This window comes from Scomber scombrus, chromosome 3, assembly GCF_963691925.1.
Source record: "Scomber scombrus chromosome 3, fScoSco1.1, whole genome shotgun sequence".
Classification (NCBI taxonomy): Eukaryota; Metazoa; Chordata; class Actinopteri; order Scombriformes; family Scombridae; genus Scomber; species Scomber scombrus.
The window spans coordinates 18485238-18509370 of NC_084972.1; the positions used below are offsets into that span (position 1 = coordinate 18485238).

Here is a 24133-nt window from a genome sequence, read left to right on the forward strand (position 1 = left end):
CCCTAAGCAAAGAGGTCAGCGTGCAAAACATCTTAAAATCCATTAAGTTATTTAAGAGCTGAAGATAAACAGGTATATAAAACAAGAAAACAACTGCAGTCTTCTTCCTTGAAACTTTTTTTCATGATTTTCTGTGGCTATTGCAGAGTAACACTTGAATATTTAGTTTTTTCCTGAACAGACATAAAACTCTAATGGGGTTTATATTCAGCAGTTTTCAGAATCTATGCTCTGCTTTTTAGATGCTGTCGACAAATTTTGCTGGAAATTTGTGAATTGTTTGAAATAATTATCAATCTTGCACACATTGTGTAATTCCTATGAAGTGAGAGAGATGCCCGAACACACTCCTACTGTACAGTGGTTAGATTTAGAAAATCTAGTATTATATTTCATGAAGTCATGAGATCGATAACACCTACATTCAGTAATACTCAGACCTTGTGTCAGCTCTCATAAGCTGATCATGTACTGCATCTTGTATCAATCATGTTGTGATCGTCATCATCATTATGTTATCATCATTTAAGTAATCTGATTACCCCTGGCTCTCTGCAGTAAACTTATTTCCGAAACATAAATGAGAAATTTTTACTTTTTACGGTTAAATGGTCGGTGCCACCAAATCTAAAATAAAATGTCACTTCCATCTGGCACCACCCCAGTACGTGGAGGGGAAATGGATTTTGAGTCTGAATAAGATTTTCCATGGGGACTATTTTTTCTTTTCACCTCCATTGTATTGAGGTTGCGCTAGAGACAGTTATCACTGAACTGAGACTAATAAAAGCACAACTGTATGCATGGCTAAAAACCACAAGTGGTAAATAAAGAAATATGTTTTTTTTGTAATTTGGGTGAACTTTAAAGGGTAAAATCAAATCTTGTTAACACAGTTACATCAGTACTCAAGAAACCTCATTATTTGTCAATGTAGCTATTCGGATAATTTATTTATTATTGAGTCACATTTCAAGCAAATATGTCAAACATTGTCTGATGCCAAGTTTAAACAAATTTTCTTTGGATTTTGGACTTTTGACAGTTTTATAATGTCAATATGTTTTTTTTCCTTTTTTGTAGCATTTCATATATAACAACTGACTAATTAATTAAAGTATATCGATGCAAAATGCAATGAATTGATAATTAAAATGAAAAGCAGTCAAAATAAAACTGAATTAATCTTTTTAGATTTGCTTTCACCTGATTTCCCACAATGATCACAGTCCGTGAGCATTTTAAACCTGAATTCAACATTGTAACTTGGAAGTAATGTCACATCATTGCTGTAACAGGTGGCTGGGAAGAAGGGGCAGTCCCTGAAAAGCCAAATGCTAAAAACTAGAGAAAAGATCATCTGTAGGGGGCAAGAGTGGCCTGCTCTGGGAAGATGTGTGGGGGCGTTCCCTCAGCAGAGAGCAGCGGCACGTGTCCTCTTTGTTTGTGTCACAGCAGAGCAGATGGTCAGCCTGCAGCCTGCAGTAATGCCTTGATGAGAGACTTACTTGTTCATTCAATCCTCATTAATCCCTCCATGTTCCTGAAACAGTCTCGATCTGTTAAAGAAATTGTTTTACTCTGCCTGTGGAAATGCAGTGATAATGACAATATGAATGAAACGTTATATTCAGTTTCCAAGACACTAAAAAGTCATGATTTTGCATTCGATAGCCATTGTGATACAGGCCCACTGTACAGTACAGTATCAGATTTTCACCACTTAGACTGCTGCACTGTGGTTTTCCAGGACTATTTTTGATGGTGCTATTTTTAGATGAGATCTCAAAGAACTACGATTCTTTTAATTCTAAATATGTGATAATGTTATTAACTAGAGTTATTTAGAGAAAAAATGCAAGGCTACAAAAAATCCCTCCAAGACCACCATAATAATTAGTAAAAACAAAAATACCGAGCAGTTCTATTAGGCTGTATTTCGGCACAGTAATGCTTCAGCTAAATGTTAATGTTTATGTCTGTGTTAACATGTACATGATGAAAATGCTCAAATGACGGGTACCAGTTGTAATATTTCCCATGGTGATATACTCTTTCTTTGTATTGGATACATTTAAATTTTGAGACACAAAATTTAGATTTTGGATTTAGTCATAACCACAAATGTCAAAGTCTGAGTAAAGTCAGAGAGATGCAACCTCTGGTAACCAAGAATGTCAAATGGTGATTCATCCGCCAGTCTTGGACTGACTGACTGACTGACCGACCAACATGAGGCTATAAAAACAAGGCTGATTATGTGCCTGAGAATTTATCTTTTAGTTAGGTTTGTTTGATATAATCTCATGGTCAGTGGTTTGCTTTCACCTCATCTTTTGTGAAAATTAATGTATATTGTTAAAAGCTCCGGGCATCATTATTATTTTAACTTCTATCTTTGAAACAACCATCGTCAGTAGATCATCTCTATTCTGAATCTGTTCCACACAAGCCCTAGTTTTTCTCAGACAGCTCACAGTTCACACAGTGACACCGTGTTCATTACTGCATGCTCCCATCTGTGAGAGATGGAGATGTCAGCCTCGGCCAGTAAAGCATCTGGTCAGTACAAAACTTGAGGGATGTCTTGAAGTTCATTTCGTGAAGTCCATTTATAGTATGCATGCAGGTTTGCCAAATTCATGCATCCAGGTCACTGTCTCCCCTCTTGTCTTCATCTACTCTCCGACATATTTCCGCACAGCTTAGACACTAGACACACCAGATTTATGTTAAACTATAGGGGCCTTTTACTGCTGCATATGTGATGAAAATGAACCTGCTGAACTCCCAGTTACTGCTGTGGTTTCTACATACTGTACGTTTGTGTATAGATCCTGCAGGCGCAATGGAAATGGTATTTTATATATGTATGAATCTCCACTGGCTTTACACCTGCAGGATAATAAAATCCCTGTCAGTTTTAGAAACCAACAAAAATAACCAGAGATTTTGACCATAAAGGCATAACAATTAGATGTAAAAATGTAAACTGTTAATCTTAAATGTCAGACCAAAGAGAGTAACAATTCAACAGAGCTGTTTAATAATAACAATAATAATAATAATAATAATGCATTTTATTTAAAGACGCCTTTCAAAGCACTTAAGGACACCTTACAAGACACACATAACACAATAGTACATTAAACAGTATACATCAGGTAACATTGATGTGGAAGATAAATTAATGAAATTAAAGTTAAATAATATACAGTATTATAATTAAAATGTTGTAAATACATGATATTTTCATCATATGGGGATGAGAAAAGTAACATTTTAGTACACAGTTTAGACCACAGTAAACATTTTTTTAAAGGCTTCGTAATACTGGTCTGTGAGTTCATGCATTTATTGCAACATTTTTAGTTTTAAAGTAGAAATCAGTTTGAAACAAACCAGAACAAGAGACTGTCTATACAGTGCTTTCTACAAACATACTACAGATACTGACATTTGTTGCATCTCTTCTCGATGTAGTGTAGGCGCCACAAGGCTCCTGATGACACATAATGTCCTCTGGTACAAGAAATAAAAAGAAATACTCTGTGAAGATGTTGAAGCGCCTTTTTCAGGTCCTCTGAAGTTAACTGTTGTGTTTCCATGGGTGGTTTAATTTAACTTTAGACATACTGGAGACAAATGTTATATGGGTGAATCTAGTTTCTTTCTGTTTGCAGTTGGTTTTAGCCTCTTGACTAAATCATACCAAGTAATATTTGTATAATGTATAACTTCAGTCTGAGGTATAATCAGCCTCATAGATACTGCACATTAGACATTATTGTTAGAGGAAATAAAACTGGATGTCTCACCAGTCTTTGCTTCAAAACAGTTGTGTTCTTGAACTTGAAGTGTCTAAATGAGGTAAATATCCTCGATGTGAGCCTGAATGTTCTTTCTAGGATAAATGCCACATTGTGTAATTTAGAAAAGAAACCCCAGTAATGTGATTCCTCAGTGAAAGACATTGTGTGTGAATAGATCCATCCAATATCCATATTTAGGTTTGTATTTAAAGTTCAAACACAACAAGTGGCTATCCATCTGTGTCGTCAGTTTGTAAATGTAAATGTTTTTCTTTGCAAATCCACCAGCTTTGAATAATAATTTTCTCTCTGCTACCAGCATTGTTCTGAGATTTTGAGGGTCAACCTTCAACAGTTTCTTAAATGTTTTGTTGGTGCAATTTTACAAAATGATTCTTTTCAAATATTAAATAGCACCACAAAGATAATCAGCCACACTAATGGTAATGCAGTCAGCCGAAAGAGCAATGGTCAGCATAAATTAGTTATTAGCTATTAGCTATTATTGTTCTGATGTCTTTAACATTGTCAATAAAAACATTTTCAGATCTACAATGAAGAAAGAAGAAGGTTCACTGTGGTGAGGAATCAGCCTCGGAAGATTGTGGAGAAGGTGGCCTCAGATATAGAGAAACTTCTGGCTAAGAAGCGCAAAGCCCTTGATGTAAGTCTGTTTCTGATAAATATGAAACACTGACAGCTTACTGATACCACTGACTGTGCTTCTTCATTTCTTTTATCTTTTTTTTTTACTGTAAATATTTTTCTCTTCATTAGAACTACATACATTTTGTAGTTTAATAAAGTAGTAGCTGCTTGTCATGTATTCTTAGAAATACTGATATAGCTCACTGTATAACCTTATGTTCCTTTAAAGGAAAATGACATTTTTATTCACTTAGGATGATGTTGCTGAGTTTCCTTAAATCCAGTAACCTAAGGCATAGCTACACGCTTTACATGTCCAGTAGATTATTTTCATATTGTTTTAATAGCATGTTTTAATGTTTTGGCTAAAAGAGGGAATAACTGGAGGCTGTCTGACATTGACAGCAACAAAGAAATAAAGACAAAGACAGAAAATTTTGATCGACAGCTTTCCTGATATTGTCTGATTGGTTCTTATGTGGTGTAAAATGCAGGACAGTTGAACCGTGGCAGGTTCAGAGAAATCCACTGTGTGATTTCTTGCACCTGCTTTCACATTGTTCTCCCTCCTTTGTTTTAGAGAGAGCAGACATGTAATTTAACCGGCTCCACTAATGTGAGTGTTTCTGTTTTTAACATGCAGAGGTTAGCCAGTGAAGCAGAGCGGCTGCAGAGAGAGCATCTATGGCAGGATGGGATCAAGGTAAAGACTTAAATATCTTGTATTTTTAAATTGTTTTCACAGTCACAATTACTTTTATTTAGTATGTCATCCATGCCATCTCCTTACTAAATCAAAGTTTGAGTCAAAAGAAACAAGATCAACATATTCCCTTACATACTGCACATTTTACAAACTCAAATTTAACCACTGATTAAAATAATTCAGACCAGATGGGTCCATCTCTCAGTGTTTTGACTCTGAAACCGGATGACCTGAGAGAGAGAGAGAGAGAGAGAGAGAGAGAGAGAGAGAGAGAGAGGAGAGAGAGAGCATTCCCCATTCAGCTGAGCGGCTCCCTCAGTGCTCGACTGGCTGAAACAGATGACTGAGTGCATTCAGCCGTGTGGCTCTGTTGAGTCCCAAACACATTGGCATTCCACTTTTCCACTTGGTCTGCTTCGTTTGCCCAGCAAAATGAGACGGGGTGAACCTCATCCTCTCACATGGCCTCCTGCATCCTTTTCAGATGCACTGAATCCGCTGTTGTTTTAGAAGAACACTGGTGGTTTTGCATGTTTTATCCCCTCATTGAAACATTGTGAAGTGAATCGTGAAGAAGTTCAAGTGTTTGAATTGAAACTTGAGCTTGAAAGTGTCTTCTTTTTGCTAAAAATACTGTAGTACTTTAGACCCAACAGACTCAGTATCTACTTACCAGCTTTTTCCAGAGCTTTCAGGTCTCTTTCGAGATGTCTTTTTTAGTAAAAATCCATCTCAACCACAAGCATGGTCTCTGCTAATCGTTTTTCTTCTCTGTCCTCTGTGAAATAACTTCACTTTATATGCAAAGATGTTTATCTATCAACATACTATAGATCACAATAAAGTGTAAAACAATAAACAACAGTCTGTATACCAAGCTAAGCTAACTGGTTGCTCCCTGTAGCTTCATATTTACTGTGCAGAAATGAGAGTAGTACTGAGTAGTACTCTTCAAACTCTCAACAAGAAAGCAAATATGAATATTTCCCAAAATGTTGAAATATATCTTTAAATTTGATATAAGATTAACAGTGACTGTGACTCAAGGTGATGATCTGACACAAAATATGTAATTTAATTCAAGTTATCTCAAGGCACAGTGTAAAAACTGTTCTTTGATAAAACAATCACATCACAAGGTTACCCAGTAGCTGTTCTGAAGCTTTTAATCCTATTGTACCATCTTCCTCAGCAGGCTTTGTCCATGTTGCCCTTAAAGTTGAGATTGAAAAAAAACGTGACCTACTGACAAAGAAAGCTAAATGTTTACAGGACTGTGCTACTCAGAAGACAGGAGATCTATACTGATTAACAGCAAGAAGACAAAGAGGAGACAGAGGGAGAGGTGTCATGTTTAGTTTAATTGTAATATAGGCTATAACTCTCTTTGGAGATGTTTGGTAATCAGAACAGGCCAAAAATAGAAAGATATCGGCCTCTGAGTAGATGCCACAGCTTTTTGTGAAGTGTGTTAGGTCTCCACAGAAACTCAGACTACCAGATGGCGATGCTCTGCCTGAGCCTCACAGCCTGTCGACTGATTCATAATGTGACAGAACTAAGCAGCAAACAATAGTTAACATTTGGTGGTTACAGCTTTGCAAATGGGAGGATTTGCTTCTTTTCTCAATTTATTTTAATAGATAGAAGATAGAAGATAGAAAGTCTTTATTGTCATTGTACAAAGCACAACGAAATTGAGATACTGTCTTTAAGTGCAGAAACAAAAAATAAATAAATAATTGCCATTATTTAATGCAGTTTAGTGCATTAATGGCTTTAGCGTAAAAGCTGTTTTGGAATCTATTAGTGCATACTCTCAATGTCCTGTAGCGTTTGCCTGAGGGCAGCAGCTCAAACAGCGAGTGTCCTGGGTGAGATGAGTCTCTGATAATATGGCGAGCTTTCCTGAAACAGCGGGAACTGTACAGATCTTTCAGGGAGGGGAGAGGGCAGCCGATAATCTTCTGGGCTGTGGTGATGACCCTCTGGAGCGCTATCCTCTCTGCAGCTGTGCAGCTGGAGAACCACACACACATGCAGTAGGTCAAAATGCTCTCAATGGAGCAACAATAAAAGGACACAAGCAGTTTTTGTGAGAGTTGGTTATTCCTGAGTACTCTCAGGAAGTACAATCTCTGCTGTGCCTTCTTAATAATAGCAGTGGTGTTGATGCTCCAGGTCAGGTCATCCTCCATGTGAACTCCCAGAAACCGGAAGTCTGTGACCCTCTCCACACAGTCCCCGCCGATGAACAGGGGCGGAGTGTCCGTTTTATTTCTCCTGTAGTCTATGACCAGCTCCTTTGTCTTGGTAGTGTTCAGTGCCATGTTATTTTTTTGTGCACCACACTGACAACTGCTCCACCTTGTCCCGATATGCAGACTCATCCCCCCAGAGATGAGCCCCACCACAGTGGTATCATCAGCGAATTTAACGATGCTGTTGCTGGAGTGGACGGGGGTGCAGTCGTGGGTGTAGAGGGTGTAGAGTAGGGGGCTCAGCACACAGCCCTGAGGTGATCCAGTATTTAGGCTGAGCGCTGAGGAGATGTGGGGGCCTACTCTCACCCTCTGGGAGCGGTCAGACAGGAAGTCCTTGATCCAGAGGCAGATGGAGTGAGATATTCCCAGGTCTGACAGCTTGTTCACCAGTCTGTTGGGGATGATGGTGTTAAACGCCGAGCTGAAGTCCACAAAGAGCAGCCGCGTGTAGCTCCCCTGCTGCTCCAGGTGGGACAGAGCAGAGTGGAGAGCTGTGGCTATAGCGTCTTCTGTGGACGCTATAGCGTCCCTCAAACTCAAAGGATGAAAGTTATTGTAAACTGAACAGTTTTGTGTTTTTTTGACAGTTAAATAAGACAATTCTAGCAATAATTTTGAGATTACAGAATGTTAAATTGATTAATTGCAAAAAAATAGATTCATAATTTCAGTCTAAGCATTTAAGCAGCTGTCAATCAGCACATCGATAGACCTGTTTTTTCCAAGCAAAATGAGCTATGATGCTCAGATCCAAGCAACATGTGTTTGTTTGAGTCACACTGTCCATGTTATTTATTGGTTTTGATGTTTTTATAATAAAGTCTCATTAAGCTTTGACCCATAAACAGCATGAAGTCAAGAAAGGATAGTGACATGGTATGATTTAAGTGAAATCTGAGTAGATGTTACTTTGAGTAAAGGTTTGCTGTTGTACTTTATTCATATTTATTGTTTATGAGGCTGTTGTATCATTTCTGTCAGTTACAACAAAAACTGATTTCAAAAACACATTCAGTGATTATGTGATAACTCTTCTGTTATTATTCATTATTTTTGATACTTTCAAAACAGAATTGTTCTACTTTGAGGAGCAGATGAATCAAAGTGGTGCCAAAATGCACATTTTTGGACAGGTTAATAGGTTTAATCAATAATGAAAAATAACTATTAATCTTCAGATGGAGCCCTAATTAAGTATTCTCAGTGTGTCCAGAGGGTGACTTGATCTGTAACACGTGCCTTCTAGTCCTCATAATGTTTTGCATCCCATCTGTTTTCTTCCAGGAGCTAGACATGGCATATTATGACTCCAAGGCAGAGCTGGATTATGTGAGTAAGGGACAAATAAACTGATGCTTGTGTTTTATTTCTAATTATTGAAACCATTTAACAGAAGGAAGATTATTTGAATGAATAGAAATACAATGTAAAAAATGGGCAATTATCATTTTCTGAAGTAGAGGAGTAATTCTAACAGCGCTGATGAAAGGATGAAAGTTAGTTTAATATGCTTGTTTTCTCATGTTCTCATAGTATTCCATGGATGGAGAAGGAGAGGTGGAAAATCCTTCTCACATCAAGCTCGAGTTTGTTTACGATCCAAATTTCAAAAACAATGTCAACTACTCCTACACGGCTGTTCAGATTCCCACAGACATTTATAAAGGAGGCAAGTGGCGTGTATATGATGTTGTTTTTGACACAGTAGTCGTCATTTCATTTATCTGACATATTCTAAGGAGCATATCCATGACTTTTTTTATCATCAGCTCCAATCATTCTGAATGAGCTGAACTGGACGCAGGCGCTGGAGAAGGTGTTCATGGAGAACAGTCGGGAGGACCCGTCACTGCTGTGGCAGGCGTTCGGGAGTGCAACAGGAGTCACCCGCTACTACCCAGGTAAATTTTAACTACGGTGCAAATTATGCCACGGCATTCAGGGGAACTCAGTATTTTCTATAGAGCGGGGTGGGGTGGGAGGTTGTTTTTGACTGATCTTTAAGTTATAGTGATTTAAGCTTACAATATTGCCCCACCACACTTAGATGATGATGACAAGAACAGCATGCATGGTGGTATCTTAATGAAAGTGAATAAGTGATGAATCACCCTCATGCATGAGTCATACATCAACAATAGCCTCATTTAATGCATGATCAATGATGATGAAGAGACAGAAAAATACAAATGCATAGCAAAAAATAGCATATTGTCAATATTTTAGAGACCCCCCAACATTTCACAAATCACATTTTCAGGAGAGCTCATGTCTTTTTAAAAGGAGCAAAGCTACCCATGGCTCCCTTGGTTTTAACAGCCACTTCTGTTTTTCCCAAACTGATGTCAGATGTGATAGGTGAACTAAAGTATGTCTTTGTGATAGAACAAAGAAGACATAGCTTGAAGTTTGAGGGAAACATTTTCTTTTCGCTTTTACAGCTTCACCTTGGAAAGCTCCAGATAAAATTGACCTGTATGATGTCAGGAGGAGGCCCTGGTACAGTATGCTGCTTGATACATTATTTCATGGTGTAATCTTTCACATAATTAGTAGATTTAGAGTGTACTTTTTTAAAGTACTTTATCCTTTCTTTTCATAGGTACATCCAGGGTGCCTCATCCCCCAAAGATATGGTCATTCTTGTTGATGTGTAAGTAATTCATATTTTAAAAAGTTGTTATTTTTATTGGGTTTAGCAAATAGCTTTAATGTGCTTTATACAGTATGTGGAGCCCTCTTCTTTTCTTAAAGTTTTAAGTAATTAACAAGTGTTGGAACCCGTCTGTGAAGTTTTAATCCCCCATCTTCCTAGCTCCAAGTAAACACAGTGAACAGTGTTATTTTACATAAGTGAGTAGCTTTTCTGTGTTTCTGGTCCAATTGGCCATCAATACTAGAGAAAGAGGCCAGACTGCCTGTATGGATTGTGCTGTATGGAAAAACTGCACCTGGCACTGACTGCACCGAAAGCAGCTGAAAGTGCAGTTCATACTGCTAATCAGGTGTAGTCCACCTAAAGGTCATGTTAGAGATGATTCAGACATTACAAACAGAATCTAAGTGGTTCTTACAAGAGGTGATTTTATTGTGTGTTAATGCAGAAATAGTGACATAATGTTGATACAGTTGGATGAGACATGAGTTTTACTCTTTACCGAAATAGTCCAAAATTTGGGGAAAATATGTTTATTTGCTTTGTAACGGAGAGTTAGATGGCCATATCTACATTATAGCCATTTCACGACTTACTGTTGAATATAAGGCTGCAGCCAGTAGGCGGTTAGCTTAAGCTGTAGCTTTATTTTTAACAAGAATTCATGCTGAATTAATGATGCGTTGGAACACAGCAGCCTGTGCAACCACTGTGCTGTCCCTGTGGTTGCTATTCATTGTGCTGATATTCAGCTGTCTGTAAGGTTAATCCTGTTGTTAAGTTGAATGAGAGAAATAGGAGAGCAGCCCTCATGAATGACCTTTCATCAGCATGAAACATGTTTGTTTATCACATGTCAAGACAGCCGTGTTTTCAAGTGCAAATAGGAAAACATTAGTTATGAACATTGAAAAACCCTCATCCAGACAGTATTTAGAGACACAAGGGTCTATTTACCAAGATTAGTGGCCTGTTTTTAGGGGCAAACTAAACAGTGTGAAGATCGGATTGAGGTTGAAACGTTTTCTTGATTACATTTTGTGGCTTGGAGTAAGTGTGCAGGGGTTGCTTTTGTCATTGTTCCACCAAGGTTTGCAATTTTGTGCTGACTGATCAGGGAAAATCATGTCTTTGATTTAATGCGTGAAAAAAGCACGTGTAACATTTTCAGCTTTACTGAAGACTTTAATCAGGCACTCAGAGGCACAGAGAGTGATAAGAGAGAGTTAGAACTGAAGCAGATAATTGCCTACTTGCAGATAACTACCCTTACTCACTACTTCACTTATTAAATAGGTCTATTGGATTCTTTATATCAGCAGCAATAATCGTGTCAAGTTTTTAAGAACTATCAAAAAACCATCATTGATTTTTTTTGTAAATCTGAAAGAATTTTTGTTTTGTCTTTTTGCTGCACTAGTATTTCCTCACATATCTTCCGTTGTTGTGGAAAAAGTTCCCAAATGCAGCTCCACACAAACATTAATGTTTCTACCAGTACTCTTCTGTTCAGTGGCAGAGAACAGTTCATTTTCTGCTCAATAGTTTTCCAGACACGCTCAGAGTGCGTCGTAGCACAGCATCAGGTCGTGTTTAGTGGAGCTTTATTCAAATCAGCTGCAGCTGGGCTCATGTTCAAATGTAGTGTTAGCAAACATCCTTTTGAACTGAAACATGCCATTACATAATTTTTCAGCCCCATCTGTAGTATTTTATTTTTTCCATGTTTGACCACATGACCGGGATGAAACTTGTGTGTTTCACCCCTTAGGAGCGGCAGTGTCAGCGGACTCACCCTGAAACTGATCAAGGCGTCAGTGATGGAAATGCTGGATACTCTGTCTGATGATGACTATGTCAACGTGGCTAGGGTTGGTCTCTGCTACACGTACAGACTCAACATCATTGATTTTCTGTTATTTCACATTTGTATGTTCTGGATTTGTTGACCATATTCCTTTAATTTCTTACCATATTTGAGCCCCAATTGTACTTCCTTCTGTGTTTCAGTTTAACGAAAAGGCTGAGGCGGTTGTGCCTTGCTTCAAGCATCTAGTCCAGGCTAACGTGCGCAACAAAAAGATCTTCAAAGATGCAGTGCAGCAGATGCAGGCTAAAGGCACCACTGACTACAAATCTGGATTTCATTTTGCCTTCAACCAGCTGTTAAATGCAAGTGACATATTGATTCAGATCAAGCTTTCCATGTACTGATTTACTGTACCAACTCAGCTGTTCAATCTCATTAATCCCCTTTTTATTATTATTATTTTTTTTATATTTCAGAAGACAAATGTCCCACGAGCCAACTGCAACAAAATAATCATGCTGTTCACTGATGGAGGAGAAGACAGAGCTCAGGATGTCTTCATGCAATACAACTGGCCCAACAAAACGGTTGATTTCCTCTCCTCATCTCCCCATAACAGACTCCTTATAGCCTCATCCAGTGTTTGAACAAGTGCACTGTGCTATGTAATTTGCCCTGTGAAAACTGTGTGTTTAATTTTCTCTATTATCTCTTCCTAAGGTTCGAGTATTCACCTTTTCTGTGGGTCAACACAACTATGATGTCACACCCTTACAGTGGATTGCATGCACGAATAAAGGTGAGTTGAACTTCCTGAGTGCTTCGATCGCCTCATTCTATACTGTCCAGTGTAAGTATATTGGCCCAAGTTATCTAAACAATAATAATAATACTACTACTAAAGGTACAAGGTAAGACTGCGGTCCCAACACTTAAAAACACTGGTAGATGATGGATGTGTTCTGTATTAAGTGTCAACAGTAAACTGAGCAACTTTTAAAGTAATTTCTTTAATACGTCTAATTCAGTCTGTTCTTTTAAATTCCTGTGCACTCTAAATTAGTTAATCGGAGCTTAGACAGAATAACAGTGCACCAAGATCAAATAAATAAATCACTGAGCGTATTTTGATAAATATGTAATATTTTTTTCTTTTGTTTAAACAAGAATACCAAAGCCAGATTCAGCTTCTCAATTGTAAAAATCTGCTGCTTTTCTTTGTCACATTAAAGTGAATATCTTTGTTTTTTTGGACTGTTGGAGACAAAACAAAAACAATTTGAAGATGTTGATGATCACCATTGCCTGCGAGAAATTGTGATTTATGGACCAATTTATTAATAAATTAATTGATAAAATAATAGATGATAAATAATATGATAATTAGTTGCTGAAACAAAATGGTTGATTCTTGAAAAATTGGAAACTGGATCCTGTATTTGATAAAAGAGAGAACACAAAAAGAAGAAAAGCAGACTCACACAGACTGTTTTTTTGAAGCAGATCCTGATAACGAATGAGGTTTTTTGGTGCTGCAGGAGCTTTTAGGCTGGACTTTCTACTGATCTAATGGTGACTGAACTGTATAAATACAGAAAGCTCAGTTTTAAAGCTCAGTGGTATGCCTCTTTCAGCTTCCTATCTGTGGGATATAAGTGGCTGAGTCACTGGTCTAGTAGCATCTAGTGAAATCTGGAATATTTATGAGCACCACTCCTGTGTTTTCTAATAGCTCTCGCTCACACATGCTCTTCCTCTCTCTCTCCCTTTCTCTCTCTCTCTGTTTGTCTTTTTTCTCTGTCGCTTGCCAGGTTACTATTTTGAGATCCGTTCCATCTGTGCTATAAGGATTAACACCCAGGTGGGTTTGTCTAGTGCCTCTGACACAGCTGATCCCCATTCTCTGTTTCTCCTTCTCCTTGTGGCGCTCGCTCACTCTGTAGAAACATCTACTGCCATTTGTTTGCACACCCATTCTTCCCTGCTTTGAAGCTGCAGCCAGTCACGTGCAGTATCTCTTGTGTTTTGTCAGGAGTACCTAGACGTGCTGGGGCGCCCCATGGTTTTGGCAGGCAGTGATGCTAAGCAGGTCCAGTGGACCAATGTGTATCAGGATGCTTTGGTGAGACAGCATGACCCCTTTTCCTGAACTTTATCAAAAGTATAGCTTCAAACATATATACACTGAAAAAACTCATCATTTATATAACTTGGAGCTTAATGTTTTGGCTCTGTAGGGTCTCGGCATGGTAGTAACTGGGACTTTGCCTGTATTTAATCTCACCATGGATGGAAACTCACAGGTAACAAAACAGTAAATAACATGATGTGTTTTTATGTTAGCTTATTGCAGATTATGGTCCCTTTGTTAAATATCCTAGCAGACCACACCTATAAAAGTAATAGTTTGACATTTTGTGAAATACGCTTATTTGCTTTTCTTGCTAACAGTTAGGTGATAAGATTGATACCTGTTTCATATATGTGAAGTAAAAATGAAACCGACCGCAGCCGGTTAGCTTAGCCTAGCATCTCCTCCTGGCAAGAAACCAAAGAAGCATATTTCCTAACTACTCCTTTAACTCGCTGTTTATTGCTGCTGTTGTCTTACCAGAATCAGCTGATATTAGGTGTCATGGGAGTTGACGTGCATCTTGATGAGATAAAGCGACTCACACCACGTTACAATGTAAGTGACTTTTTTATTTTTATTGCACTCTTGATGAACAATACAGACAGACACATAACTGTCATTCCTTACTTTTTATGTCCAAAGCAGCTCGGAGCCAATGGATACATATTTGCTATTGATCCAAATGGATATCTTCTTCTTCACCCTAATCTTCAGCCAAAGGTGAAACATACTTTAACTGTGGAGTATTGTCCAGTTGATGATTAGCACGTTGTTCTACCTGTTTTACATTTATTTTATATAAATGTATTTTTTCCGATTCGATCCCTCTTAGTTGGTGAACCTACCTGAGCCTGTGACGCTGGACTTCCTGGATGCAGAGGTGGAGGACAGCAATAAAGAGGAGGTGAGCACTTAGTGCATAGTGGAGTTGAAAAGTTTCCGGTTTCAGGCGTTTTCTGTTCTTTGCTGTTGTTAAGCTCATGTTCAAACTTATTATCGGGCCAGCGAACAAACACGATCTGCCTCAGGTCACTGACAGCCTGTGTAACATGTTTTCATAACATGTCTGTGGCTGATAAAAATATCGTTTTGTGTTTTCATTTGCCAGATCCGGCGACAGATGATTGATGGAAGACCAGGAGACATGCAGATTAAAACTCTTATCAAGTCAATTGATGAGGCAAGTCAAATCTCTCTCTACTCTGTAAATCTGATTTCAGCTGCCATGTAGAGGCATGTTGGATAAACTGTTCAGTTGTCCTAATGCCTCGATTACAATACAGTTGGTTACATTTTACTCATCAGCTTTATTGTAGCGATCACAGACACACATACTCACACATAATCACAGATTTACAGTGTTGAGCAGTGTGTCCAAACAAGCTTAAATAAAGTCCTGTTTAGCTTTATTATCCAAACTACTTATTTAAGAGAAGAGCTGTAACTGTAGAGCTGTGTTTAAGGTCAACTTTATCCTACTTGACGTATTACTGCACAGAATTCATCTTAAAGTTATGATTTAAAAACTGAATCCTCGTAAACTTGCTGCTTTTGCTTATTTGTCAGACTATTATAGTGATGTGCAGCTTACTGAATGTAAAGATGAGACAAGAGCTCTTCCTGCCCGCTGAGTCATAAAGTACCTCTGCTATGCAATAAGTGAAATAATGGTAATCATTTTCAACTTTGGCTATACATTTATTTCCAAGTAAGTGGTTTTGTAATTGTGTTAAAAGAATTCTTCACCAATTCATCATTGCACTCCTGTAATACTGTCAGACTCACGATGGGCAGTTTAAAAAAACTAAACTGTACTCTTTAAGTTTAATTTAAAGAGACCCAACATTCCCACATGAGCAAGCACTTGGCGACAGTGGCAAGGAAAAACTCCCTTTTAACGGGAAGAAACCTCAGGCTCGAAGTGGGCAGCCATCTGCCTTGACCGGTTGGGGTTGAGACTCCACACCCCCAAATGTTTTTTTTTTTCATTTTCAAACTTTGCACAGCTCCCTTTGGAGTCTCAAAGACTGCATGCAGCTTTTTTTAACTTATGTGGTAGTGCTCCCCAAGACCCGTAAACAGACCTTGATGTTTAAAATCGATAGAATTCCCTTTTAAAGGCCCAATAATTCATTTGAATTTGATTTCACAAGTTTCACATACTATTTTTAGAGGTAACTAATCAATTAATTCGTTGTTTAAAAATTCATCATCTTGTTAAGAGAACAATCTTCACCACAAGAACTGATTTCTTCTCTGTTGGTCTAAAGCATATTGTGATAAACATCATCTCGTAGTCTCTTTCTATTCATCATCGTCATCATCGTAGTAGTAAAAAAAGACAAACTGTTGTTTAAAAACTGTTACAGGATCAGAAAATATTAATCACTGCTTTAGATTATAAGATTATATAGGATTATTATTAGTGTTTTTAGATTTAGAAGTTGTCTGGTGTTAGACCCTGCATTAAAACACCTTCCAGTCCTGTGTTTTGAATTTTGGTGGTGTAGAAGCTGTTTTGTTTGCATCTTGATCACAGATGAGGCTCTCTGAGACTGTTGTGTCCTCATGTCCAAAATAACAATAAAGCTAGTGGGTAAAATTGTACATAAAGTAAAAGTGGTAAACTGTAGCTCATTTACTTTATCTTTGACTGAAGTGTGTTGAACTGTGTCCTTCATTGTAGCAATACATTGACGAGGTGCACAGGAGTTACACCTGGACTCCTATCAATGGTACAGATTACAGGTGAGTGGTTATAATGATATGAATCACAAATAATAACCAACCAGAAGCTAATGAGGACTATTGTACTATTTAAGACACCTTTCTTATCTGTGTCTTCCCATCCATTCACTCATCTACCTTTTGGGATGCTGCCACCTGCAGTCTCGGTTTGGTATTACCTCCCTACAATGAGTACTACATCCAGGCAGACCTAAGTGATGTGATGCTGCAGCTCCAGTGTGAGTATCTGTAGGCAGAGCTTTCAAGTCTGTTGTAGAAAGATGTAATACAGAGATGAGAGAAAAATCATCTTGCTCTTTCTTTGTTACAGACATGCAGTCGTTGCTGCCCAGCTCTTTTGAATCATCAGGACATGTGTTTCTAGCTCCTAGGTGACTTTTCTCTCTCTCTCTCTCTCTCTCTCTCTCTCTCTCTCTCTCTCTCTCTCTCTCTCTCTCTCTCTCTCTCTCTCTCTCTCTCTCTCTCTCTCTCTCCCTCTCTCTCTCCCTCTCTCACGCTCTCCCTCAGACCTCTTCTCTTTTTTTATCTGTAAGTAAATGACAGATTCTGATTTATTCTACTCTCTCTGCAGGGAATATTGCAAGCGTCTTCATCTTTCTGACAACAACACACAGTTTTTGCAGAACTTCCTCTCTCTCATGTTGGACATTTCCCCAGAGTCTGATGAGTGTAAGTTACACAAGTGTAATACAGCTTTTATTAGTATGTTTGGCTACTGTTTAAGAGACACATGTATAACTATCTGCAATTATTGTTTATCTCAGGTGACCAAGGCCTCATCCATAACCTGATTTTGGATTCTCGGATTATTGGGCAGCTGGCCTCACGCGTATGGAAGAACAAGGACCTTAATTCGTGAGTTTCTCTACACAGCATTCCCACACACTGTTCATTTGGAAAAATCACTTGCTTTTCAAAACAAGATAACTCATAAAAAACACAGAACTTGCTAACTAAAAATCCGCTCTTACAGGTATGGCTTCCTTGCTGTTTTTGCGTCCACAGATGGAGGAATAACAAGAGTTTTTCCCAATTTGTGAGTAAGATAAATGTACTCAATGGAGCAGAGAAATATGCAAGTGATCTTGCACACTTAAAACACTGAATGCTTTGTGTTATGTTTGTTCAGGGCTTCTGAGATATGGGATGAAGATCCTGAACCCTTCAATTCAAATTACTACAGACGGAGCCTAGACAACAAAGGTTACATGTTCAGAGCTCCATCCAGAGGCTGTAAGTAACTGAGCAAACCCGTTTTCTTGTTCCTGTTCATGTTTATAGAATAAGGCCTTAATGTAAATGCTGATTAAAGTGGCTATAATCAAATGACCAATTGCCCTTCAAGTAGATATGAGGGACAACTGCAGCTTTATAGTGTCTTTTAGCTGAATGTTTTGCTTCTGCAGCCAACTACTTTACTGTTTTGATTCAGTCTCAGTGCCCTCATAGCACCACTTTTGGCTGCAGCAGGCAGCTTTAAAAACTGACTGTACACTGTCTGTACAGCACTAAAGATCAGGCAGACAAAGTTAACAACTGGCTGGTGAACACACCGGAGCACTTAGTAGCTTAAATATTTCTCTCAGGATTGGAGCAGAACAAAACAAAGTTAAAATGAGAGTGAATGTTGGACTTACATTCACCAGGTGTCCAAATACAGAACTCCTAATGAATGATAATGTTGCTCTGTAACGGTCAGATGTGTGACAACTATTTACTGAAAACGTTTGCTACATCGACTTAAAAGCTCATGTCAGTGTTGTGTTTAGAGATTGTTTATGCTGCCCCCAAGTGGCCAAAATATCCAGTTAGTTCAAGGTTAATGCATTAAAATAGCAGTTTATTAAATGAGATTTTACTGTAAATATGGATAAAGTGACAATGAAAATCTAATTTTAAACAACTGGGTCAAAATGTGTGGGTCAAAATAATCCACGGTCTTCATCAAACATGGGAAGTGTCATCGTATGACCTAAGTGTGTCTTCTAGCTGGGGTTACAATCACTCCTCCATTTACATCCATCTGGTATCACATAATCAATGCCCCACACTTAGGTTAAGTAATGAAATGGTGAAGATGGGCCAGTTCCAGCTGCTGATGAAGACTATGAAATGTGGTTGAAAGCTTTGAAAAATCTTTCAAAAAGTTATTTTGTCTCACATCCTCAACCCAAGGTTGCTCAGATGTTTGTCACTCTATGGTAAAACATAAAATTAAAAAAAAGATACATTCTGCATTTGTATCTGTGTGACATCAAACTATGACCTCTCATCATATTTTTTTATGGCATGTTTTTTTATTGAACAGCCATGGACGACCCTGCAGTTGCAGAAAATGGCACAGTCGGAATTGTGGTTAGTTCAGCTATAGAGGTTAATTTAGGAGGCAAAATTCTCAAACCTGCAGGTAAGCCAACTTGATGAAATACTTTGTGCTTTGTTCCCAGTATTTACGTACTACTGCTTTTATTTTTACTACTTGCTAAAATGCTGTGTCTTGCCTTCGTGTTATTCCCTCCTCAGTGGTTGGAGTGAAGCTGGACTTGGAAGCGTGGGTGGACAAGTTTAAGATCCTGGCCAGCAACGTGTCAGACAATCGACAGGGCTCACACAAGGTACAGCACAATGTTGCAATTTACAAATGATCATTAATCACACAGTTTTAGACTCAACTTTAAAAAGTGACATTATTGTCTCATTAAACATTTTTTTAAACAGTGTGGACCATCCAGGAGTTGTGAGATGGACTGTGAAGTCAACACTGATGTAAGAACTTTTCTTATTTCACACGACAGCTGTACTGTAGCAGACAGTCATCAATGTTTAAATTTGACAAGCATCACATTCCTGAGGGAGGATTGAATTTGTTCAGCAAAACTAATATAAATAATTAAATATAATTCACCCGTCAAATGTTACCTTGTGAGATACACTATATTAAATTACACTGGGGAAAATGTCCATATTAACCAGTAAGTTGCTGATTTGGGATTCCTGGGATTCCTTCAAAGTATGCAAAAATTGTCATTTGGGTGAGATAAATGAAGCATAGCGTTAGTTCATGCAGGACATGGAAGTCATACGCCCCAGCTGTAATCAGCTGACAGCCAATGATTGAATCAGCACACCTTATCAGTCACACACCAATCAAAGCCATTCTCACCACAAGGTGAGACATGAAAACTTTAGGAGCAATTGTAATTATTGGTTTTTTTTTCAATAATAGTTTTGACCACATAGTCTTGAATGTTTATTTTGAGACCAGTGAAATATACTGTTTATACAACATTTTCATGTAATCTACTGTTAATAAATGTCTTCCAGCATATGTGAAGTTTTACTTTTTACTTAAGTTTTGCCTGCAGGTTTTTTCTTCTTATGAGATCTGACATTTTCTTCTATATCAGCGATACACTACACAATTTAAAACTGGTGCTGTGTGTGCAGCGTTCTTGAACTATTAACTGTGTTTTCTGTAGGATCTCCTCTGCTATCTCATAGATGATGGTGGGTTCCTGGTTATGTCCAATCAGAGGGATCACTGGAAAAAGGTGTGCCTCATGGTAGAAAGTACACTGTGTGCCTTGTTTGAGTTTTTTTTAATAATAAATGAATAGCAAAGGAATCAATATGCAAAATCAGGCACTTTTGATTATCCTGCTCCACTAATCTCTTCGGAAATTCAACTTACATTTTGTAAACAGATCTTATTGATAGACATTATTGCATGTTTTGTATCATCTCTCTCTCTCAACTATTCAACCTAAAGCATCTTTTCAGTTCAGATCAGTTCATTTATCACTGTTGGGCAAAATTAAAGAATATATATATTAAAAACAATTAGGGGTAGGATGAAACAAGTGGAAATCAGCAGTATGGTTTATGTTAATCCACTGTGTGGTATTGTTTCTTCACCTCCCTGTTACTGTCTTTCCTTTCCTTCCATCACAGATCGGCCTCTTCTTTGGCGACGTGGATCCTTACCTAATGCATGCACTCTACAACAACTCTATCTTCACTCGGCGTCAGTCTTTCCACTACCAGTCTGCATGTGAACCGGTCAGCAGCAGCCACACCGGTGCAGCACCGAGAGGCATCTTTGTGGTAAAAGGCCATTTAGATTTGGGGACATTTTATTATTTGTTTTAAGATGATTGAAAATTCTCCTCCTAACTATTTACTGGTTTCTGCAGCCGTCCATCGCTGACATCCTCAGCTTGGCCTGGTGGACATCCACACTTGCATGGTGAGACTTTGTTTACCAGAAATCAAATGACACTTAGAGCATGTGAGGTGCCCCTAAAACAATCTTAACTGTGTCCAGACTTCTGTGCATGAAAGCCTCCTGGTTTCATGTGCATGTCAGCTTGTCAGCTGCTGCACTGTGCTTAACTATTTTCAGTTCAATGATACTGTAGCCTTGACATGTTTTAACTGTTATTCATTGATGTCTCCAGAATGTACTTCGTTCTTTAACAAGGTGCAATGTGATCACCTCTGCAGGTCTGTGATGCAGCAGCTACTATACGGACTGGCATACAACAGCTGGCTCTACCGAGGTGGATTTTTACATCTTCATGCAATCTTTCTGTGTGTGTGTGTGTGTGTGTGTGTGTGTGTGTGTGTGTGTGTGTGTGTTTGTTTGTTTGTGGCCGTATGTACACATAAATGTCTGATTAATTCATTAATCAAATAATCTATTACTGAATCCAATTTAGTGTTCATTACTTTCTATTTGTAGTCATGATTGAGAATGTAATTTGCAGCACAAACATTATATTTTAAACATTTATTTTTTTGTATTTACACCACAGGTTTTCTCCTCTTTTTAATTTTTTTTAATTGTTTTTACAATTTCCTTACTGGAAGCGTTTTCCGAGCTGTCCTTGTAATAAGAGGATGTTGTTGAAAGTGAACAAAAGTGTGGAAGCAGCAACCTTTATTCATAAAATCTGAGTGAAATCAGATGAGAATGTTTTATTAAAACCACATAAAATTCTAAAGGTTGATGTGTGTTTGCCTTCTAGACGATATCCTGGTGGAAGGTTTTGAGACAAAGGAGAGCAGCTGTGTGACCATCCAAAGCCAGTTCTACTTTACAAACACCACCAACTCGTACAACGTGCTGCAGGACTGTGGAAACTGCTCACGGTGTGTTTTTCTGGAGAATCAGCAGAATGTGTTCACAGTGTGTGTATGCTACCATATATGTAACAGTACTCTGGACTATCCATCACTGTCTCCAATAGGCTATTCCACGCAAAGCGGATAGAAAACACCAACCTCCTCTTTGTGGTGGCTGAGACTCTCCCCTGCAGCTCCTGTGAGATAGAGAGACTGACCCAGGTCAGGACAGAGTGTATCCTTTCACATACTCTGTGATGCTGTCATATGTGCTGAACGTACAAACTCATTCATCTTGTGTGACAGTTAAGTTTACGGTTATCTCCCTTAACTAAATACAAACAGTCCAGGAGGAAAATCCATGTGAGGTACTGAGCAACGCACGGTATCGTAAAGGCCCTGCTTCCTGTTTTGACTACAGTGCCTTAGTAAGTAGAACAGTAAATGCAAATGCACACATTATTATTTTAATTTACTTCTTAGAGGAATAGTTGAAAATTGTGGAAAATAGGCTTATATTAGCTTTTTTTTGTGCCAAGAGCTAGATAAGAAGATTGATACCACTCTCTGAACTGTTAAATATGAAGCTACCACCAGCAGCCAGTTAGCTTAGCTTATCACAAAAAGTGAAAACACAGATTGGCTCTGTTCAAAGATAACAAAATCCACCTACCAGCACCTCTAAAGCCCACCAATGAACATGTGATATGGCTTGTTTAATTTTATGTGACATGTTTGGATTTATGTGACAGATGTTTCTTGCCCGGGCACTCAGGGAGTCTCTACTGGTTGCCTCGCAACTTCACAGTGACCAGCATGGATGTATAAAGAGACCTGAATACAGGAACAGCACCAGGCTTTGAAGCAAATATGACATAGCAGTCAAACCTTGTAATTTCAATGCCTCATGATTCATCCTGACCCACATTGTGAAAGGGACATCTTTAAATCAGCGAATACAGTTTTCTGAGCATCACAACCTCTGTGAAATGATTCCTTTCCTTTACATTTCAAAAGTCTAGAAGAGACACACGATTGAATTGTTTTATCCTTATTCAAGATAGCTGGAGGATTAAAGCAGAAGCTAGCTATCTCAGCTGGCAGATGTGCCTAGTGAGCATACTCCATGGGTGCATGCAGAGTGGGAAGTGGCTTCTTTGGGTTTATGCACACTGTACAACTTTCATAGGAATAAGTGGGGCCCCGCCTTCAATGCTGTATCCCATTATACTTATCAATCCATGGTTACTTGAGAGTCACCGTAACTGGCAATCTGTGATTTTGTTAACTTCAAAGAGAACCCAGCTAGCTGTTTCCACCTGTTTCCAGTGTTTTTACTAACCCTAAGCTAGTGGTAGCTTCATATTTACCGTACAGAGATGAGAGCAGTATCGGTTTTCTCATTTAGCTCTTGGCAAGAGAGTGAATAAGCATATTTCCTGATATGTCAAACGTTACCTTTGATGTATATAATATTATGAGCCATTTATTGTTAATTTTCATTGCAGGAAAACACATCAGAGTGTGGACGCGGCCATTCTCTGCAGTCGTCCATAGGAGTCCTTCTCTTCATTCAGCTTCTTCTGCCTCTCTTTCATCTCTGACACGTGCAAACACTCTAACTTACATCTTTCATTTCTTTGGGTTTAGGCTCGGATCTACTGAAAGTCAGATCAAACCGCAACTGCAGAATTATTCTTTCTTTTTTGATCTACAAAGAGCACACAGTGCATTGTCCTTCTGAGAAAAAAAAAACTGGATCAGCTCATAGTGTTTTTTGCCTTATTGCTTATGCATTTGTTGGTGTTTCACGGCTTTAGTGCAAAATGCTGGAGGAGAATGTGTTGAGTGTGCATGCCACTTAAACTAGGACAAGCATGTTTGCAATGTTTTGCACATGTATACAATCACCAGAAAGTCAGGGAAGCAGTTGAAATTGATTTTTTAACAATCCAACAAATAATCTCCCAGCTGGAACTGATGTCAGGTTTTGGTGTCAAATGCGGTGGTGACAAATTCTAGGTTTTTAGAGCTCTTATCATCACTTTCTGACACCCTGCTTATCAACTCTGGTTATGACTGATATGCATTTTCTACTGCAGGTTTAATATTATTGTGTGTTAAGGCAGCCCATTAGGTGAGTCTACTGTATACATAGATTTACAGTTTCCATACAGTAGAACTTCTGGGTAAACCTCTCTGGAGGCCTGTTCTGTATCATGAAGCAACAT

General features: G+C 38.4%; 1 protein-coding gene across 1 annotated transcript in view; it reads left to right on the forward strand.

Moving 5' to 3' along the window:
• The window catches only part of LOC134006020 (voltage-dependent calcium channel subunit alpha-2/delta-2-like), a 31395-nt gene extending 7870 nt beyond the window's left edge, over nucleotides 1-23525 (forward strand). The window contains exons 3-38 of the mRNA XM_062445080.1: nucleotides 4360-4476; nucleotides 5104-5163; nucleotides 8715-8759; nucleotides 8964-9099; nucleotides 9200-9331; nucleotides 9872-9929; nucleotides 10033-10083; nucleotides 11858-11957; nucleotides 12097-12258; nucleotides 12373-12483; nucleotides 12617-12695; nucleotides 13708-13757; nucleotides 13929-14018; nucleotides 14134-14199; nucleotides 14511-14585; nucleotides 14676-14750; nucleotides 14863-14934; nucleotides 15139-15210; nucleotides 16717-16778; nucleotides 16920-16996; nucleotides 17089-17149; nucleotides 17350-17447; nucleotides 17543-17633; nucleotides 17752-17814; nucleotides 17908-18011; nucleotides 19087-19185; nucleotides 19302-19393; nucleotides 19497-19544; nucleotides 20258-20329; nucleotides 20730-20882; nucleotides 20972-21024; nucleotides 21282-21337; nucleotides 21806-21929; nucleotides 22028-22137; nucleotides 22248-22330; nucleotides 23411-23525. Of these exons, the coding sequence (XP_062301064.1) occupies nucleotides 4360-4476; nucleotides 5104-5163; nucleotides 8715-8759; nucleotides 8964-9099; nucleotides 9200-9331; nucleotides 9872-9929; nucleotides 10033-10083; nucleotides 11858-11957; nucleotides 12097-12258; nucleotides 12373-12483; nucleotides 12617-12695; nucleotides 13708-13757; nucleotides 13929-14018; nucleotides 14134-14199; nucleotides 14511-14585; nucleotides 14676-14750; nucleotides 14863-14934; nucleotides 15139-15210; nucleotides 16717-16778; nucleotides 16920-16996; nucleotides 17089-17149; nucleotides 17350-17447; nucleotides 17543-17633; nucleotides 17752-17814; nucleotides 17908-18011; nucleotides 19087-19185; nucleotides 19302-19393; nucleotides 19497-19544; nucleotides 20258-20329; nucleotides 20730-20882; nucleotides 20972-21024; nucleotides 21282-21337; nucleotides 21806-21929; nucleotides 22028-22137; nucleotides 22248-22330; nucleotides 23411-23506 (3093 nt within the window). The 3' untranslated portion in view covers nucleotides 23507-23525. The remainder of the gene's footprint in view (nucleotides 1-4359; nucleotides 4477-5103; nucleotides 5164-8714; nucleotides 8760-8963; nucleotides 9100-9199; nucleotides 9332-9871; nucleotides 9930-10032; nucleotides 10084-11857; nucleotides 11958-12096; nucleotides 12259-12372; nucleotides 12484-12616; nucleotides 12696-13707; nucleotides 13758-13928; nucleotides 14019-14133; nucleotides 14200-14510; nucleotides 14586-14675; nucleotides 14751-14862; nucleotides 14935-15138; nucleotides 15211-16716; nucleotides 16779-16919; nucleotides 16997-17088; nucleotides 17150-17349; nucleotides 17448-17542; nucleotides 17634-17751; nucleotides 17815-17907; nucleotides 18012-19086; nucleotides 19186-19301; nucleotides 19394-19496; nucleotides 19545-20257; nucleotides 20330-20729; nucleotides 20883-20971; nucleotides 21025-21281; nucleotides 21338-21805; nucleotides 21930-22027; nucleotides 22138-22247; nucleotides 22331-23410) is intronic.
• The last annotated feature ends 608 nt before the right edge of the window (nucleotides 23526-24133 follow it).